At 38.7% G+C, this 22,297-nt stretch overlaps 1 protein-coding gene across 1 annotated transcript; it reads left to right on the top strand.

Annotated features, from left to right (window-relative positions):
- The first annotated feature begins 1,082 nt into the window (after nucleotides 1-1,082).
- Nucleotides 1,083-17,359, top strand: LOC111263858 (uncharacterized). Its single transcript, XM_022839283.2, has 6 exons — nucleotides 1,083-1,694; nucleotides 9,926-10,076; nucleotides 10,577-10,719; nucleotides 11,031-11,151; nucleotides 13,681-13,806; nucleotides 16,092-17,359. Exons 1-6 carry the CDS (start codon nucleotides 1,640-1,642, stop codon nucleotides 16,660-16,662), a joined length of 1,167 nt encoding a protein of 388 aa, XP_022695018.1. The 5' UTR covers nucleotides 1,083-1,639; the 3' UTR covers nucleotides 16,663-17,359.
- Nucleotides 17,360-22,297: the final 4,938 nt, after the last annotated feature.

Genomic DNA, 22,297 nt, shown 5'->3' with positions numbered 1-22,297 from the left:
AAAAAGGCAACGTCTCCAAGTAAAATATCTCGGAGTGGAGCTTCGTAAGTTATGACTGACATACTCGTGTCTATTGAAGTGACGTTTGAAGATATGCCGTCATAGCTGCAGCATGATTCCTGCAGGTATGACGGCAGTAGGTGTTCGCGCTCTGCCTATTTGGACATAGCTTAGTATTACGTTTTTTCATACGGATTGATCTAAAAGTTACATATGGGTTGCAATTATACTCACATAGATAGTAGTATAGATCGTTGCTTCGGTTAGATGGACTATAAAATGGCGTCTGTGATACTAGTTGAAAAAACCGAGATGTCCAACGTTTGTTAATTGGACTGTTTGTTCGAGATAAGGCAATTTTGAATACTAACATCAGGCCAAAACACTAAAAACAAACCGACCCGGGTGTCTGCGCGTGAAAAGAACGACATTAATCTTACAGATACCTTTCGCTATCATGATTATTATTAAATATGGATTGTTGCAGAAGGACCAGACTGAGATCGGTGCCAGCATTAAACGGCTTGCCTGAGACTCGTCCAGCCCGGACAAAGATTATTTTTGTCACTTAACGTAAATTATTTATTTTTTAAAACACGAAATAGAAGTGATAAAAACACCATCGTGCCCCTAATCAGTAAGATTTATGCGTAACCAAGCCTCAAACGATTTGCGTTGTTTAAGCCAGACTTGTACTGTGTGTAAGTCATCGGGGTCGAATCTGCTCTCTGAAAATGTAGTTGTTACATTTCGCACACCATCAAAATCTTTTCTCAATAGAGCCATATTTAAATAAAGATCAATCAGATAACTTATGAATAGAGGTTAATGTAATAACGAGAAGTACAAATTAACGCCCATGCGGCTACAATTCTTAAATCGACAATCATAATTTGACTCAATATAACTTATTTCTATATCATTGAATTTTTCTATTCCTATTTTAAATGCAGCTCACACAGCCAGGTGGCGCTGGTATTTTGGGCAGTTTGGCCATTTACGGTGGAAAGGGCAATTAAAAAGAAACAGGCGGCAGACGCCAACATTGGGGAAAGGAGTTCCTAAAATATTCCCGAAGCGCCAAATCGGCAGCGCGCGATCAGCCACTTAGTAACCAAATGGCCCTGCGTGCAACTTCACGGCTCGGCTGTAACTATCGGCCCGATCTGTCAGTCCAACGAAGACACAATCAGACCCGGATAGATGCCGATAATCGTTCGAGGATGTTCGCAGACCTCAACGTTTGATTAGGTTCAGCTAAGACGGTTTTCCGCAGTGTGACCATAAAAGGTACCACATCTTGACCATGTAACTGAATCGGAATTATACAAAAGTAATACAATGAATTGAGTTATTCTGTCAACGTGTAGCTGTGCTTAATAAAAGGCCAAACCTAACTGTGCAACATAAGGCGTCCGGAACTTAAGTAAGAAGCTAGAACGAACTTATATGGTGAAACAATCGACATTTTCAACAACAGTTATAATTAACGAAGTGATAAGAATGCGCGAATTAATGTAAAAAAGCAAAACGCAGTTTTGAGAAAACTTAAGAACCTGTTTAATAAAGCCGTATTGACGGCTCTGCACGTTCCTCAAGCCTGAAGCGTAGACTATTCCGTGTTTCAATTACGCTGGAAATGCATTTCTCTTGGAGTCGTCTATGGAGCGGAGCCGCAGGCTCTATTTTCGGTGGTAAGTTACGGAACAAATGATAATAAGATCTAATGTTAACTTTATTATACGACTGCTACGGGATGAACGAAGGTATACGTAAGCATCAAGAACACGGTTAACATCACTGCTGCCGTTCAATTATGTCAATGCTGACGACATTGATCCATTGTAACCTCTCATGAGTAATAAAGCGAAAATAAGTAATGTAAAATTAGGCGATTTTTTTCTATGTAAATCCTGCGAAGTTGATAATCATGTTAATTATTCAAGCTGTTAGTAACAAGAGTGAGTTTCAGTACACTCTACCTCGGCGTAAAGCGAGCTGCAAATGGTAGGATCGAGTAAACGCTGTAATCATTGTGACTTAGACACTCTCGTGAAATACCTGTGTAGTTGAGTCTTTCCAGTGTTATCCTGTCTACAAAAATCACCCATACCGATCGAGTTTATGCGTCCATCGATTTATTTATCCATACACTGACAAGCTATAAACGACGGTATAAATGAGAGCTGTGAAGGTTACAAGACTAAACATAATTTATTATATATTGAAAGGATAAAAAGGATGGTCTTCATGATGGGCTGTTATAACATGTTGGGGATACGTGGTGGTCTAGGTTCGAATCCAGGCTTAAACACTGGAAGGCAGCGTTGAAGGCAGGGCTTTGTCTTGTGCTGAAAGGCAGCCTCCTAAAGCAATGTTTAGATGCAGTATCGGATGTGAAACTGAAACTATGTAGTTCTGTATTGCAAGGATGCAAATTATAGAAATTAATTAATAGTATTGTAGAAAAACGGACTAAATATCACATTAGCAATTATTGATATTCACAGAAGAACTAAACAGTACGTTGAATTTCTACTTCTTCCTTTTATTATAAGAAATCAGCTACCAAACGATTGATCCAGATTTTTGTTGGCTTCATTTTTACAGCAACAAAAACAACAATAAGGCGTTCAGCTTATGCTTTTTGATTCAGGTCGTGCACGACGTATACCGACGAAGGTTCTTCGATAAGGGCAAATCCCACTTCAATGCAGGTTGTGCCAATAAGTTAATGAAACAACGAAAAATTCGTCGTATCCTTCGATTTGTACATATATAATTTCGACTGATACGCTGACCTTTACGCGTCTATCTGTTTTTTTTTAGCACAATATAAAGATTCTATAGAGAAGCGCCGTTATTGTGATCTTAAAGGTGGACGCTGTCAACAAACGTCGCGTGTGTCCTGTTTTTTTAGCGCTTAGAACATCCGTTTCCTGAGGTTAAAAAAGCCTTCGTGCGTGGCTATGCTCCATAGAAACTTGGGTTTTTTTTTAAAGTGACCGTGGAGAGGGGTACGCGTTTCAATTCGCATTACTTTTTTCCTTTTCCAAAACAAACGATAATAATTATATGTCGAATCTCGTTTTAAGTATTCTTCGGCTCTACAAAAAGATGGCTTCTACCACATTTCAGAATTGAAGAAGGTTGATACTGGCGGTATAGCCGCCACGACAGGATGTGACGGGACTTGAGGCAGCGACACCTAGTTTCCTTTAACTAAAGGTTTGGCCGTCCGTGCTATCGCGCCAATTTCAAAAATAGTAAAGCGGTTAGCAAGCACGCTCTTTGCAAAGGCATTGCATTCATGTAGTTTACGGAAGTGTATGTTCCTATGTACTCACGTTAGCCAACAAACATCAACGAGCTTACAGAGTCCGTTGGACTATCTCAGCTAATACGTGATGTGTGCAGTTCGGAACGCTGTCGCATGGGCCCAATTTACTGTGTTCGCCCGAGTCATCGTGTTCAAAGCCTCAGACAACTACGCCATATCAAGGCTTCCTTCGTGCCTACGATATTTATAACAAATAATGTTTTGATTATTATCATTATTCGAATTCTAGTGTAGCTTTGTTTCCTTGTAACCTTTCAAAGCAAATGAATCGCGAATATATTTAGTTTTTTCTCAAGATCTCAGGCACAACGCATCGATTTCAGGAAGAAAGTTCTTTGACCTAACTGATCAATAAGTATGCCCATTCGAACTAAACGATGAGTGCTGTTTGTGTCTACACCTGCCTGCCTGCCTATCGTTGTTGCAGCACGGCTGACATCCTGCGGGAGCTCGGCTGTAGGAGCCAACGTGACCGTAACGCATCGTGTGGCGCTAATCTTTATTAGCAATCTGCTTTTTGCTGGTCGACAAAGCATTTTCCCGCGATACCTCTCAAAGCGTTTCCCGTTGGTGACCTGATCCCGTTTCCGGTAACCAACAATTCAAAATTCGAACTCAATGTCATCGCCATCACCAGTAACGTAACAGCGTCGACTGCCGGTTCTAATCGTTTGTGCAGGGCCCCGAAACTGTGTTAACTGTTTGTGACCAATGAAGGGTAGCCGCTAGCCTACTATACTGCCGCTATCTGTATCAAAACATATATATCCATATTTATTATAATAATAATGTTAATAGTATTAGTAACACAACTGATAGCCTTCTGCTAGCGCTAGTGCCAAAATAGGCCATAACCGAGACACCGTTAGCAGATTATATAGATTTTAGAATATCGAATGCAAAACATACATACGCATATATACACATATGAGTGATGTCGACGGATGCAGGAGTGGACTGACTTCCTGTTTGTTGCTGATACGCGTCAAACACATCGACCTTATTGTCTATTACTATATGATCCTCAAAGATATTTCTCTTAATATAATAATGTTGATTATTAAAAACACTGTAGAAAACAGATCTCGTACTAAGCTATTAACACATGTGTATATCCGTGTTCAAGATTCGGCACGACAAGCATGAAGTGTTACGGAGATTAAAACAGAAGATAAGCACCGAAGATTGGCGCGTGCTTCAACCCGATACTTTAGTTCAATAACGCAATATAACGATGGAAGTGTGTAAGACAATGGCACCTAATTCACTTATAGCATACGTGTAGTTTTCTTGATATTCGATTATTTAGGCACTTACAGAGCTTTTTGCGAATAAAAATCATATAATTTTGTTATTGGCAATAAAACCGTAGACTTCAGGTAGTGCTACCTAATGAAGAGAAAATCTGGGCTTAGGATAATTAGAAATGTGGGCTTAATTACCCGTTAGAGGTTTACGCTCTCACAAGACCTGTTATGTTCTCCATTTCCTTATTTGATCTCATCACGGGTATCTTCTATGCATCGGACATCGAGCATTTAATATGGTATGATTTTTGCAATATCCATGATTAAAATAAGTTTTGAACTCGATCCTTTACCTTGAGTACTAATATAGAGAGTTGTCTTATATTTAGGCTAGATTTAGATTTTCTTTAGGCTAGAAATATTGTTAGTAAGGCTGACTATTTTTCTTTCATTTTAAGGTTTTCATTTGTCCTGCCTTAGATTTTGATTTACACATTATTGAAAATGCATGTATGACCAATTCTATGGGGAGTTCAGCATTCTGTTATCTTGTTAAGGAAGGCGACTCCTGTCTGACGCTGTGTAGAAGTCTTTACAGGTTTTATATTTAACACTCATATGGTTTCCAAATGTAAACACTGGTTAAAAATGTGGCGCTTTTGTGTAAAAATCACTCGATGAAGCCCAGAATAGACTTGAATAAGGGGTTAGTGTATGAAGTAGCTACTCGATGAAAGCACAGAATTCTGTTTTCAGGTTTATAGATAAATGAAGCCTCATATATGGCATAAACTGGTAGATATGTATGTGGCCCTACTATAGGTACGTTTTTGAGGTTGTTGACACTGAGGGAACGAATAACCTTTTGTCCTGAAACATCAACTAAAAAGAATCGAGATGTATATATGGTTCTTGCAGCCCTATCCATTTTGCTTTGTGAGTTGTATTTGTCTTGTATTATTAGATTAGATAGCAGAGGAAAAGAAAAAAATGATCATATCGTCAAGGCGACTACCAAAAGGCTGTACAATATTTGGGCGTAGCCTTAATTCAAAAACATTCTTTCAAAAAACATTCAAAAACAAACTTTTCCGTTGCTTTCCTTTAATTAATTTTAACTAATTTTCCCTTGACAGCACTACAGTTCATATAATATCCTCACTATGCTAAATATCGTATCTTTAATGTAAGATCTGGCTCATTTAGAAGATGGCCGTTTTGCGAAAACCTGCTAAATACTGCGCCTTCGACTTCTATTGAAACTGGCATTTCCCAATTCAGCCAAACGTTATTCTGATACTTAGTATTGGATTCTTTAGAAGTTGCGTCTAGATTACTGCGATATCAATAGCCCCACATAGAAAAAAAACTCAGAAGGTCCGTTAATCAAAAAATTACGACGAAAGTTAATCTCGATTCATACTGACATCCAAGCGTGGTCTAGCTTTTCACTTATTTTTTTTTTTTGCAAACATTATATATTTTTATCTTGTTAGCGCTTGAAACAATAACGACAGCCGAGTTCGAACATACTAGCGCACAAAGTGTAATAGAATGGGGTTCTTTTTCAAAACTCCTAAAAAACATGCACAAAAATCGCACCTTAACGGCGTCGAAATTACAAAGAAAACTGTTTTTCTAATAAAAGAAAATATGAAATTTCTTGAATACGACGCGTGGATAGTACGCTCTTACATGCCGGCCCCTTTGACTGTGACTATTGAACTCGACGTAGCTAGCATTTCCTCGCGGATAATTATTTAAATCGACTTTTCCCGTGCCAATACAAAGACCGCTCGTAATCTTCTGTTGAAGGTAGCAATACTTCGTGTCACTTCAAAGCCTTACTGTTCTCAAAGATTATTTCTAGTCAGCTTTACTATTGAACGCTCTTTTTATATTTATATTTTCTGCTTTGACAATTAGTATCTGTCGCCTTGTAGTGTTTCTCTTTATTTACTTAATATACACGACTCGAACACTATATTTGAAGTCAATGTTTAATGATAGTAAAATGCGCCATATTGCGCATCTACGCCTTTTTACAACAACATAAGTTTCTCAACTAGGCGTCAGATTGAAATCTAAATAAGACCAACATAGGTTCTGGTTAAGTAGACACTGTGGAATCTTTTTAGCTCAACCCAAAATGATGTTTAGTTCAAAACTTCAACTTGTCGTCTGATGGATACAACGTGTGGGTGTTACACATAATGGGTAAGCGATCCTCGTTCATTCACTACCTCGTCTATTCACTATTCATTGACTGGAAGCTTGCCTTTCAAACAACGATTATGTTGACAATTCGCTGATGGTCGAATGGCATAGAAAAATGTGTCCTTAGATTTTAATAAGCATTAACATGCCTATTTTTTTTGTATTTTCTCGTGAAGGAGAACCATGTCTGGCTGCTGTGTCGCGTAAAATAATTTGTTCCCTTAGGTTTCTCTTAATTACTATACAACTATTGGAAAACGATGAATGGTAAAGCACGTGCTTATGATCAATACACGAGTCTGTGTTGTTCATGTATTGAGTAAGCGTACTGACATTGGGTCGCTGTGGTGCTATGATAACAACATAATAACAATAGGCGTCGTACTGTTATTCTAACTAAGAGCGGCCGTCGTTACTTGTTATCGTTGTTGTTACATTTGACCCTAATGGAAAACCGCTAAAGGGAGCGGAAAAAAAAAAAAAAAAAAAAAAAAAACTAGGAAAGCATCTACTAACTGTATAAGCCGTTCGATGGTCACTATTTCGCTGCATCAATCAACGATTAGAATTAACGCGCGAACAGCTCTGTCTGTTATCTGAAACGCCCTCTATCGTGATCAGCGATAGCACCGACGCCCGCATCGGACCGACGCCCAAAAACATCGATCGCCAGTTTAGTAATGCTATAATAATAGTACTATACCTAAGACACAAAGAGTTTTTCCCATAGCTTGTGTTACTAAATTTTTTTAGAGTTCCTCACGGCTCCCAACCTTTTTAACAGACACGGTCGATTTAAAGTATCATGTGATAAAATTCCCTCGGGGCTAAAATACTGGCAAAAAAGCATTTTTCCATTCAAGGCGTACTGAACAATAGATGAGAAGCAGATTCGTTCTGGTCCCAACTGCCATTTACGACCGATCGTGCACAACCACTAATATGGAGAAATTAAAAAATTTTTGTCATCAACACAAGGATACCATCGCGAGTTATTGCTTTTCCCGAAAGACGAACTTATCTGAGGGGCGTTAGGCAGGAAACGCGATATTGGGCGTATCGGGTCGATGTTCAACACGCAACATGCAATATGGCCTGTTATAGAACTTTCAATGATAATTGTCTTTATCGTCATTGGAACCATTCAGAAATCTAGACTTTAGAAGTATTTAAGCTGTGAGTTAGTGACTCTTAGGACGCAAAGCTTCTGGGTGATGACGGGCGGGATACTGGATGGATCTATTATCGTATCTGTCCAATTCATGCCAATCGTCAAAGCTTTACGTAGACGAGCATGCGCTTTTTGAGGCGTTCATTTTCTGCTTATCCACTCGTACTTCCTTACATCTGAAGCGTACCTTTCCAATGCGTGTATGAGGCGTGCATCAAATATAATAAAGATATTGATTGCGTTGGCTAAATAATGAAGTAAAAAAAATATCGAATACAATTAATAAAGCCACATATTGAAAAAGAAAGAAACGGAAGCGGTTTTAATCTTTGCTTTAGTAAGCACCACTTCTGCATTGCTTAATTACGGAACGTTACAATTTATAAACGCATTTTCCTTTCCCTGTCATTCATGCAAGGGCAAATATAATACTTAGAGCTGCTGTTTTTAGAAAAAAAAAAAACGTAAAATTGTTTCTCCTTGCCGTGGCTAGAAGAAATGCTGTCTGTACGTGGCAACGTAATTGTCTGCTGAACGCTTATTACCTTAAAACGAATAGACATTGGCCTTCATAAACGGGGAAAGATGTAGCTGTACGTTTAAGCGGATCGCTGAAATCGATGCTTTCTTTAACGGGAGGGCCTGCCTATCTTTGGAGGCGTAATGTAATACTGAGATGTTATGAATGCATAGAGATTATATATAAAATACGTACATGGTACGTATGAAGTCAACGTGAGTATGATCAAATATGGCGTGTCCAGGTAAGGTAAGAGGTAGTCTAGAAATTAATTTCAGTATAGTAAAACAGGTAACTTATCCTCGGATGCGTGGATACCGTACCGATAAACGTCATAGGATAAAATTGGCGTACGCGTCGCGGACTGGCAGTCTAGAATTTAATGGTTTTGCTTTTTATCCGAATTCACAGCTGCCATGCGTAATGTAAAGGTAACCTGTAACTACTTGCGATCTTTGTTTTTCGACTCAAAGTAATACTGACCTGGTAATAGTTAGGACGTGGCAATAGGTAGGTTTAGGTTGCGGATAATTCTGGTGAACATTCACGAGAATATTAAGGGAGATGTGCATAGAGGGGAAAAGTGTGCTTACAACGTAACTTTAGGTACAGTCGAGCAATGTTTACACAGTGTCGTAGTCAACCCTTTTACCCCTGTCGGTCTGTCTGGCTGTTGACTTGCGACGTCGGCAACTGTAAACCTACGTTTGCCCTATTTCACTATATATTTAGACAATACGGCTATTTTATTCAAATCATAGTTATATAGATTTTCTGTTACAGTTTAATTTTTTCTTAGGCATCGTTCTAGCAGTCTATTTTTAATGTAATTCTTCTAGCTATGATTGCTTACCAAGCGTTACACTGTGAGGAACGGCATTAGCTCCAATGTTACGTCCGTTTCAACTGGCGATTTCAATTCAAATCAGCGAGAAAAGTCTGGAGTCGAAACGCTTCTTAAAAATAAACGATAGCCAAAGAAAATGCTCTATTCCTCACTCCGCAGACGCCTCAACAACAGACTGATGCCGGTTGCATATCGTTGTCGTGTGTGTATGACGTATTATAGCATAGACCCATCGTAGCCCGTAAATACTATTAGAATTTCATATGATTTGCTCAACTTAGAGAACAAACATACGCTATAGGAAAAAAAAAGACAATATCAGAAAGAAATACTATTCAGTATTTACTAATTAATGAAAAGTGTGGTGACAGGTTGCACAGGCCCAGGTCCGTGATTTGAAGTTCGCGCTGGCAACAATAGCCACTGGAGTTGCCGCAAATAAGGATGCTCTAATAGCTTTTGCTTTGCCGGGGAGATAGGTTAACTTCTACGGTAATAAAATCATCAAAAAAAAAACATCCCGAATGCGCATTGAGAACAAAATTTTCACAGATTTTTATTTTTATTCTAATTTTAATTCTAGGCATGATCCTGCTCAACGTTGCAGCAATGGCCGCTGTTCGCGAAAGCTGTGAAGGTCGTATGCATAACTGTACAGAAAGAGTACGGCCGTTTCTCCATGATCTCGAATACATGTTTCCAACGAATCTCCAACACATCGACAATATGTGCAGGTCAGCGACTATTACCTACAGTTTCAGCAGTCCAATCAAGTAGGAGAAACACGTTTTTACCGACCTATGGAGAAATTCAAACCAACTGATGATTTAAATAATCATTCCTCTTCGAAACGCCTAGAACACGTCAGCTCCATGGTCGGAAAGTAACTGTTAATGATCTTTCGGGCACAAACCCGCTGCTAAACGAGGCAGATTCGCCACGCCTCGGTCGGGCAGGCGAGAGATATTCTAAATCTGTTATGTCCATAGGTCATTGACGAATTTATAACACATTTAATTGTAATACTAAATATCGCACAAAGTTCTTGAAACGTACGAAAGGCGAACCAAGTATCAGGACACTGAAAGTAGCACAGCTGGGAAACGCTCAAGCTATTGAGCATTTTCTGTTGCAAGCTATCGAAGTTTTCAACAGAGGGTAAACTCACAGCAACGAATCAGTTATGAAGTCATATAACTTTTTCCTAAACAGCATAGTCTTCCTCTATTTACAGGATGTGGGGTGGGTTTGTGGATTGCATTCGACTCTATGTGAAAGACTGTGCTAGCGACGATCAACGATCGAGATTCAACGACGCTGTAGGGGACTCCATTGACACCGTTCACGCGATTTGCGCTTCCGACAAGTATCAGAAAGGTTAACGCCTTTGACATTTACTTAAAGAACAGCTTTGTACAGCCAACAAGAAGTTACCTCACTAAGTACTGACGATAACATCAGCCGCAGCATATCCTACAGGACATAATTCAGGCCCGCCAGCAAATTCGAATCGGAAACCTTGCTTGATAATTATTACCATGACAGCGCAGACATCGTTTATCTTTTAGTAAAAGCCAGAACCACAATACAAATTATGCTTGGATTTAAAAATAACTCCGGCAAAACAAGGCTTTTGTATGTTTAAAGAGTACATTCGCTGAATACATTACCTGCGCTTCCGTTTTCAGAGTACCTTCAGAGTGCATCATGCTTCCGCAAGGTCTCCGTGGACAACTGTGGCTCTCATTATAACGACATGGTGGGCGAAGTCAGTCAGTCCGGCAGTGAAGCTAGTGACAACATCTGCTGGTTTGTATAATTTAAGGGCAAACGCCATCACGCGGCGCAATCACGTAACAAGTCGCATGGACATGGGAAGGACGGCAGCACTATAATGATGACCTTGTATTGACAGTTCTGCATAAATGTAATTGAAATAATATAACCCATGTGTCATGTTCCGGTCCCTGTTGGTGTTGTTGTTCTTGAATCTTTCGTAATATCATTCTATTAGTGGGTCTGCATGTGTTTATCACTGCTGGGAAAATAGATATATTCACAATTGACTTGAGACTGTTAGCAATTATTTTGTCCCTATCGAATGGGTCCATCTTTTTTTTCTTCTCTAAATGGCTATGCCTTCCACAACCGCATCGACAAAAACAAACTCCGCCCCCCATTTGCTCTTGTTTACCGAACAGAAAGATGGCCGAAGCTAGAATTCAGTTTGGCTGTTGTATAGAACGGGGCACACGAATTATATTTATGAGTGTAAATGTTTTTTTTTATACATATAAATATTATATAATAACATATAAATGATTTTAAATGTTGATTTATGTTATATTGGAGCGACCAACTGGAGGTGGGCCCACCCCAACTGAACACAGCAAACAGAGAGACGGAAATAGACGGAGCTGTAATAGCATAAAATTCAACCAGGTTTAGGTTGCTACGGTGATGTGAGTTAATGACACACACAAAGCAACTTGATTTACGTTTGGCAAAGTTGGCCTGCCTTCGAGGTAATGTAAAACCATTACAATGTGCCATGCTGGCCAGAAACTGCGAGGAAATGTGGGGCAAAAGTCCAATGCAGGTAATACCAATGTTAAAGAAGACGGTCTGAGAAAGGCTTTATCATATCTGCAGTGTGCCAATCACACGAGACATGCTACAAATGCACTTAGTAAGATTCATATGAGAGTAACACAGTTATTAAAATCTTATTCACTGCAGCTTATATGAGTAATTTTTCCCCTCGCAGTCTCGGCCGATACGGGTAATAGGCGTCTAGTAACAGTATTTCCAATAACAGCCTTTATTCTTAGAAAATCAAAATATTCCGCGCTGCTTTCAACGCACATGTATAATGTACAAATAGACGAGTTTCTATGTGATACGAGGACGCTCTAGGCGGAGAAAGCGATTGCGAAGTATAGAAAACCATACAATAATGATCTAGAATTGATTCGCATTTAAAGTTGTGGATATTCCTTGCATAACCATATGAGAGACTAAGCTTGACGGTAGCTGAGGAGCACCTTCGTCGATTTTTTTCCGCCGATTGTGTGCCACGTAGATAGTCACCTGTAACACAAACAATGATCTCAGAGTGCGTTAGATACAACTCAAGGTTTTAGAAGACAAAAATGAAGACTAGTCTACCCGAGATCCTGCATATTCTTCTCCTTTACTTTCCTGTAAGTACTAGCGATGTACTTACAGGAAAACAAATGAAAAGGCCTTATACCGATCAATTGTTCATGGGGTTGCCTAATTTCCTGACCACAGAATGCATTTATCTTTAAAGGCACAATGCTGAACATCATCAAAACATTAGTCAAGATCTGTTCGTAAACGCCATTTCTCAATATATGATATTGAATTAATCCTCAAGTTGTACCTACCATATGTTATAGTAAGAAGTTCGTCACAAAAAGAAAAGAAAGCTCAAGATCGAAAAATGAATTGGCACCGAATCAGTGAGGCCGTAATTCATTAAAAATGGGATTAACATAAGAAAGGTGTTATCCTGTCAGTTATAATGTGGGGCAACTCAAAAAAAAAAAAATATATATATATATATAACGAATTAATGAATTCTAATGAACCTCCTCAGCAATGTCCATGTATTTGAAAATAAACTTTCTTCGAATGGAAGCTTAGTGCAGTAGTTTTGTCCAGCATGAGCAGCAAGCAGACGATATGTTCTTCCGGCACACGTTTAGCGTCAGCAATAGTAAACTAGCAGAATATTAAAAAAGATTCGTGAGCAGGTCTAGCGTGCCAAAAGCCCATCGAAAGACGATTCTCAAATTTACAGTCATATCAAAGCGGACGCAAGGCCCGCCTTGAAACACGTTCTACATGATTCGCATGGGTTTTAAACATTTTTTTACATTACATCACAGCTATTTCCGCGAAGGTTTAATATACATTTGTGTTAGCTTGGTTGGCATCAGGTAACCTATTCAAAGCACCGCAAAGTATTCTTGGCCTACGGATCTGACTGAGGCGTATATTAATAGGCAAAAAGGCAACGACAAAACAAATTTGCGACGCGTCAAGCGTACATAAAGAAAAGAAGCGTGTTCTCCAAGACAGCAGTGAGATAGGACCTTGAAATCATTAATTCGCTGAATAATGGCACCGTTATGCTGGGTGTAATTTTAATTTTGTATCAAACTGATTTATGAAACGTGTATAATGGCAGGAACGGAAAAATGTGTATATTTTTATTTACCTTTAAATTTTATTTGGTGTTGTATTTAGCTTATTAATATCTGGTAGAAGCTATTGTGAATTATTTGCTTAATGTTATTGTTTTTATTTCAGTTCATACTCAAAGTTCAGAAGTTGCGTCAGTGAGCCGCTTCTTCGCCTGTGCGGATCGCACGCTCGGACCATTATGGACCACTCGATGGCATTTCTAATTCATAGATGCTCAGGAAATTCTTACTCGTGAGTATCGCAGGCTAATGTCGTCTGCTCTCAGACTATAAACACCGCTCCCTAACGTTGGTAATTCGCCTCCAAATATATGCACTTTTATCGACAGAGGGAAAATGGTACCAGTTCTTTGACTAAATATACACTGGACATATATAAACTCAATGGTTAAACCAACTGGATTATAAAAGCGTTGTTGAGTGCTATATATTGACAATATTATGTAAGCATGATATGTTTGTACGCTTATTCTAATCATCAGCATTCTGTAACATATATATTTTGTCAGGTATCCTTCATAGAATGCACATTGGTTGACATTTTGCCAAATAGCTTCCTATTGCAGACTTGTGTGAGTTTAATACATTCTGCTCTGTATCCTTGATTCAGTCGAGACAAGCTTTATGAAATTCATTCAACAAATTAACTCAGATGTCCCAGAAATTCTTGTCGCGTTATATGTGCCCAGAAGTGTACCGACGACCCAGATCGCTCGTGTCCTCTCTCTACATCAAATTGCACAAAAAATAGTTTGCAAATTGTTAAGTGCCACTAAAACCCAGTTTATGTTTTTCCAGGTACAACATAGCTACAAAGCCAAATCATTAATGGTTTCACTTTCTAACCTGAGGTTTGACAATTCATGCGCTACCGATGATTGGCTATTGTCTCAAAAGCTTGTTTAACTATGGCTTCCTCATCACTATTACAGTCAGCTCACTTATTAGAGTTCAAATAGGAAATGAAAAACAAGAAGTTATAGTAAAGCAGGTAGAGGGTATGTCGATCGTTTCACAATCGCTATCAACAGCGTGGCATCTGCCAGCTGCCAAAAACAGAAAAAACTTTTTGTACTTCTGTGGTAACTTTCAGTCGGATTTTGCCTTGTTTGTCTCATTTTGGCGAATGGCATTGGCAAACGATCCACGATGGTAACGATACGTAACCTAACCGTTTGACTGTTATTTGCTATACGACTCGTGGTTTCTACTAAACCTATTGTGCTTTCGACTGAATGAACTTCCATGCTAGACCGTTCACACCTAGTGATTCTGATAACGAGAATAACAATAACTGTTGCGGTTTCTAACACTACAGCCTCATTAGTCCGAGCAAAGATACGTTAAACCGCTAGCAAGTATGCTATGCATGAAGCACTAAACCATATCACATCACTTTCAATAATATCATTATATAGTTTGTAACAGTAGCAGTACCCCAACACTGATCCGAGCACGAATTGTCGCATAAAGTGTTTTTTTTTTCTTTTGATTACTTTACATTAGTAAAAACGGCAGAAGACGAACCAGACGAGCTTTCTAATTTCATTTAACGAGCAGTCTCTCCTTTATCCATATTTTATAACATAGCCAAGTAATAGTAGAATGGATAAATAGAGCAGTAAATAAAAAAAAACAACTAATGATAAACACCCATTATTCTCTTGTATAATTATAGATCGACTATCATTTTCAGAAGATCAAGATACTGCGAAGGGTTACCATTTTCCCTGTAGATCACAAACGATTCGGATTTTATCTTTGTTTGGCTCTCTATGGCGTTTTTTTTCTTTAGCATCCTAGCTATGGATATCTGAAGGATAAAAAAAAAAAAAAAATAATACGATCTTTTTTTCGGCTGCTTTGTTAGAAGACCATTGCCCTGAAGATTTTGCTAATATATATTTTATGAGGTCAAAGGCAGTTAATGAAGTTATAGTTTCAGCCACGGAAGAGTGCGTACGTATCTTTGCGATGACGTAAACTTTTCGCCCTAACATATTTTATGCTTCATATGTAGAGAAAGGTTTATAATGTCCCCGTTAGCAGAAAGTCTACCCCATTAGCATAAGGTCAAGTATCCTATCCACTCGTAACTTTGAATGAATTACATAGAAGACTGGATTTCGGATAAGTACTTAACCGCATAAGAGTACAACATATAAATAGAATTCAAATCTGTCATATTGCCCAGTAGCCAGAACCCAGTAAATGGCCTAACGTAATTACCACTTTGCCTAGAAAGCGAGTTGAAAGGCAACACCTTCCATATTCCTGAATAACCTTTCGTATTTTAAGTATTTCCTGGCAGAAACGTCGGCCATCAAACAGTTGAAACATCGTATTTACCACTGATAACCATCTAAGCTCTACCACCTCTTTGTCCCTTCTACTACTTCTAACTGCCTGTTTGTTTGTCTAGGAGCTTTTTTTTCGTATTCCTATGCTAGTCCATGTCAGTTTCAAGTGATGTTAAATTGGTCAAATTATTCACACGCTTCTGCGACTTCTTTCCAGTCTTTCGTACGAATGTCCGAAATCACGGGGTCACTCGATTTTCACGAATGATCGTCCCATAGTTGTGTCCTCTTCGATGTCGCTTAACGGTTCACCCATTGTGGACGATAACAAGATGTACAACAATGATATTCGCCATCGACATAGCACTTTTCGGTCGACAAACGATCCAAGGAATCGGGACGATTATTACGATAGATATAACTTTGATTCGCGGGAGATCGCGAGGCAGTCGCACCTAACACCCGCATCGGCAGGGGCAAGCGGCGCGTCATATCGGTTGTCAAATCAGTACAATAACCGGGCCTTGTCGGATCACAATAGTTCGTCGCCCGCGTTTGCAGCATCGCCACCAACGCTCACGTCGTCGGCAACTGATTTCGGCGAGTCAAACCAGGATACGGCCAGGAGGCTGCAAGCTACAGCGAAATTTGAAAGACCTGCTGCGTCCGCTAGCAGTCGCCTATCGAGGACCTTCAGTGATAATGATTCATCAACAGCCGTTGCTCAGATTGGCGGTGGACACCTGCTTATAATTAGTTGTTCGCTTTTGATCCTTACTTTCTTTTGAACAGGTCTCTGGTATCGGCAGGGTACATAGCGGCTCTATGAAGTGAATAGTGAAAATCTGCCACAGCAGTGGCGGTTGAGCTCAAAACCGTCGAGAAGAAAGAGTTGCATTCAGGTTACTTGAGTTAATTTATCATATACTATTCAGGACCTTACGTCGTACCTGACATAAGATAATCTAACTTTTTGGTGGGTCACTGAAGCTACCCTATCAAAAAAATATTCAATTTAATAGAAACTTGCAGATAGTAAACTCGGATTTAGCCTCACTCAGACACAAAAGCACGATATTTTTTTTTGTAGTCTGCACATTTCGAACGAAATTTTATATTTCCACAAACATCTATTTTTACTGGTGGACTTTAATTCTGAACGAGTAGAATGACTTCTCAGTAGAATTAGGTTCATCAAGTTTAGAGTGTAGAAATACACTCTGTGGTTCGTACAACTTACAAAACTGAATTAAGTAACGGCTTTAGAATAACATGCAAACCATTGTTACTGTACATCATTGTTCTCGTTTTTTTGTCATATGTATATCGCTAACGATGTAGACCAACACAGCTGCAAAGTAGGCCGAGTCAATAACAGATATTTGGTAATAAAGTTGCTATATTCACATAGCTGTTGGTGAAGCTATATATTGTACATATATGGTCAAAACCCTCTGTTCAAAAATGAATGACTCGTTTGCTCCAGATTAACGAATATTTACTTAATTACTTAACCCCAAGCTGTCCCCCTCAGAATAAATCCCGACGAATATAACACACTAATGCCTCAAAATATGTCTCGAATTCGATCTTCAGTGCAATCCTTAGTTTGGTCAGCAATTTTTATGTCGATATGCTTCCATTTCAAATTTTCTGTTACTTTTGCAAACATGAAAATGGGGTTAATTCCGGGAAAGGGGGTCAGAGCAACACACGTATTAAATTATTTTATAACAACTACTGTGCATCGTTATGATGCAGGACTTGCCGTGCCACAGTTCAGGTTCCTTGTGTCAGACGTAGCCGCGAAATTTTCGAAAAACTTCTTGATAATGTTTGCTGGTGAGCGTGGAGCACGACAACATAAACTCATAATAAACAGTTTTTCAACGGACGAACAAAACTATGAGATCAATTTTGGTTTTAGGCCTAGAGCGTGCGATTTCCTTTTAGTGGGGTTTGTTTTTGTATCGGTATTAGAAAGATTGTATTCTTGTGCCCTAATCGTAGCCTAATATGGACGTCTGGTCACCCGTAAAAACGTATTCAAGCCAGTCTGTTTTTTTTTTTAGAAGTGCCAAACGTTTTCCTGGCACAGCTCCCCATGGACGTTCATCTAAGGAACGTTCAGTTGTTTCGGCGTAAGCTTTGCCGTAAGCCCTCTAACACCCAGAAGATCGGTCGAGAGAGCCTGAGATGAGCCTTTTGAAATACTTACTTGTTCTACTAGCCCTTTCATTGTGATATGGCTGTTGACGAGCACCAGTTGTTTCGTCTTTTCCACGTTCTCGTGCGCAATCGTCGATACAGACCTTCCACGAAGGGGATTTTTCTCGATAAACTCCTGTCCGTTTCTGAAGCGCTTGAACGACCTGTTTATTTGAGCTTTATTCCATGCCTAGTTTCCGTAGACACTACGCAACATCCGCAGTATCTGAACGGAATTATTCTACAACAGACTTATAGCTGAGAAAAACCGCGAAACGCTTATTACATAGATTTATACAATTTCATCGGAGAACTCGATGTTGCATCGGATTTTTATGAAATTTCATCTCTGTTTAGCGGAAGCCCTGGTTTTCTTCCCAGACCAAAAACCCATTAACTTTTGAACAAATGGTTATATATATAGCTTTCGTATATTTAATATGGACCAATACCAAAGCCATCGATCCCAACGGAAACTGGGCAGTTAATAAAGTTTTGTAAATCATTGCGACTCTGCATTTTCTCTCTCGATTTTCAATGTATTCTGAGTGCGATTATAATGACTTGATTATACATCGAAAACTAGAATCAACTATATGATGATTTTTGTTCAGAACTGACATATTTTATAACTTAATACGTTTGCTGAAGATGGTAAATAAATAAGTTCCGGCATCAACTTATACTACTATAAACGTATCTCATCCGTAAATGATCCCTGAAAACGTTAAACAAGTACGTTTACTTGACTATAGATGTTTATCAAAATTTTCATGGTAATACCGCGGGATCTTAGATAAATAAGACAAAAATTTAACATAAAGTAATGATCACTGGATGCAGAATTTTGTCAAAAACGTCATATTTGTGTACGATTTTTGATATATTTATGAAATATCAACACGTCGACATCTTTCAATATAGCAATAAATATAATAATAAATATTTTGTACGAAGTGATTTGACTGAGCATGTGTTAAACCGAACAATTTTCTGTAGCGTCACCTTTTATAATACTAGAATTACCGTTGCGTAACTTTAACTTAGCACGACTTCGAAGATTAACTTAAATTAAGCTACAAGAGGATAATGTTTTCATATCTATCATTCTTTTTCCGCCTCGGTAACGTTTGTTAATAAAAATTATTTTTTTTCTATTTTTGATTTGAAAATGAAAACCAAATTCTGTCATATTTTATGCAAATACAACATACGCTAACAAAACGGTGATTATTGTAGTGTTATTCTGCAAAGAAATAGAGAATCCATGGTTTTGAATTGATGGGCAAAATAATTTTGAATTAGTTGTCTGGAAATTTAGTAACTGATCCGATTCAAGAAAGATTTTTTTATTTCATCGTTTAAGACACACATAGTAATTTTTTACATCTAGATGACGACAAGCGCGCTTAACATAAAAACAGGCTAAATGGAAAATAACTTTATAATTGTTGTTAGTATTACTAACATTTCTTTTGGATTTGAAAAACGGCTCCTAACAACATGATCGTGGTTAATTGTATTCAAGGCACATTTCGCTGATATATCTCATAACTTAGCTTAAAGTTACGTTCTGGAAGTTCGCAGTCATCGAGGTTCTTGTTTGCTCTTTCCAACAGTGGCAGCACTTTTGCCAAAGCTTAGGCGCGGTCTCAGGCTGGGCATTAAGCATGACGGGTACAGCTATGGTTTGCGTGATTATGGATCTTGACAATGACCCAGTTTAGCGAAATAAAGACAACTTACCTGTAACGGAAATAAGAACTGACCTTTAAAATACATAGGTAATGAATAAAGCGACCAGCTTGATGGTACTCAATACCGATCCTGCAATATAATAAGAGTGCCAATCGTCGTTATAACCGCTGCATGTGGCAGTTTTTTTTTGGTATTCTAGGTAAGACTTTACACAGCTTTGCCTCATTACCTCAGTTAACAGATAGTGAGTAACATACTAACGTTTCAAAGCTAATGACAGACGTCAATATTCAATTACGGAGGACATTCAATTAAGTATCGATGTTCGATCCACATTACGTTACGAGAAACAATCGCTAACTACTGAGAAAACCTGAGCCACTCTTAAATTTATCTCTGAAATTGACTGTAGCAAACAAGTGCAACAAGAATTGGGGGAATTCACCCCAGCAGAGGAGCGACCTCGCTTTGCAAGATATGGCAAAGCACGAACCATATTCAGTTCTTTATAAGCCCAGATTCAAATTCCGATTTTTATATCTGTGCAGCAGTATGAACATCTTTGTCAATGCGACCGGTGTCGAAGCCGCTGGTCGCAGTGAAACACAATACAACACATCAAAGGTAAGGACACCTACTGATACAAACACGATGAATTGAAGAACGGAGAGCGGAGGAACGACGACAATGTTCTAGTGACGGGGATAGCAGAAAAGGCGCTCGACACATCTGGTTATTTTACTAGAACGTTAACTTAATATATAATTATAATTAACGTAATTTTTGATTGTCTCATGCAGTGTCTTCATTCTCAACACATTACGCACCGTGAGCCAATGTTTGCATTTTCTTTCATTTAAAACATCCTAGAGCAATCACATAGGTAGCAAAGAGCACACACAAATAATTTTTTTTATAACGTAAATTTCTTCTGTGATTGAATCATCAATAAGAAGCATTAGGCTTGTGCATTATCAGCGCGATGGCGAAAAATGCTGGCGCAACAGAAGGGTACACAAAATTGGGCCAGTAACCTATTTCGAAATTACACAAATAAGCGTCATTTTAGGTTCCGATCGTCGACATTGCTAGTGATTCAAATGTGGGCATATTATCATGTAGCAGAAACAAGGTTCATAGCGTAAAAGTCCAATACATACCTGGAAATTAGTTAACAATTGACTGGCAATACTGTAAACACTGACATCTAGTGATTATTCGGGTTTCATTCCCTAATCGTGAAATTTACCGAACTAAGAGTTGGTCATCGTAAAATGGGTCGAGACTATTTGACAAATCGCGGATCGTATATCAAAATTGATATTACTTGATGCCGTTTTATCTTTTGTCAGAGCATGTATAGATAAATGCCAACCGAATTGCAACACCATAGATAGTAAGATACTCTTTATTCGTGAATAGCAATAGACCTCAGGCAGTGGGGTTTTTGTAAACACCTCAAAATGAGAAAGGGTGCCACTAAGATGCCGAAGGTTGCTATCAGTGATATGATCATTACAGTGATAAGTGAAATACATGCTGACGCCGGGTCCGAACAGGGAATATTTCAAATATAAAGATGCCCTCTAAACCAAAGTAGAGACTTAAATGAAGTACACATATAAGTCAGCACAACTCACCAACGAAATATAATTTTCGGAAGTTTTGAATTGTAAGTCAAGTTTAGTAGACGTTTTCAAACGAAATAGATATATGAGTGAGGTTCATTATTGTTAAAGTTCTCAGGTTGCCTTAGATAAACTTTGGTGTGCCTAATAAGTTACCGCGTTGCTACGATCTTCGCATGTTGTTTGTTAGAATCAGGAAGCGGGAAACAGACTGGCTGTTCTATGTAGGCTTTTAAAACTTTTACCGAAATCAGGTATGGTAATATACAGGTCACAAGTACACAACCCTTGAAAGAAGCTCTCATAGTGGTACTTAGAACGTACAAACAATAAAGATTAGTACATTTAACATGTAGCAGTATCATTCTCCTCTTTTATATGGTGTAAGCGTTATTCAAGTACATTTAACCCGTTCCATAGTTTGTCGGAAACGTCCTTCAAATAGACTTATAGTACATACTTATATGTAATACGAGATAAGATGGCTCGTAATCAGAAGTGACAAAAGAAACGAATATGGCTTGTAGCTCAATCAAATGGCTTCTACTTTAATCGGGTCCTATTGATTATCGCAATTTCTTTGTGAAAAAAGTGCCTCGTGCCGTCCGGACAGACCTTTATAAGCATTTTCTCTATGCAGTTTCCACAAGCGACCATTGAAACATTAAAGCACGAGTAGTTAAGAAAACAGAAGATCCAGTCAGACCGGCCGGAAGAAAGCATAAAGTTACGCCATTAGTTGACTGCTGCATTGTTAACAACATATGTCAGCAAGGAACTTAGCAATGTGTGCTGAATAGTGGTGCTACCCCCCAAAAGGTAGCGCTGCGGAAAGGCATTGAACAGAGAGACGGAGAAGGCAACTTTACTTACACTTCAAGTTAATTTT

This window comes from Varroa jacobsoni, unplaced genomic scaffold (assembly GCF_002532875.2).
Source record: "Varroa jacobsoni isolate VJ856 unplaced genomic scaffold, vjacob_1.0 scaffold_794, whole genome shotgun sequence".
NCBI lineage: Eukaryota > Metazoa > Arthropoda > Arachnida > Mesostigmata > Varroidae > Varroa > Varroa jacobsoni.
Note: the sequence above shows the minus strand (reverse complement) of the source record. Positions and strands in the feature narration are given on the sequence as shown.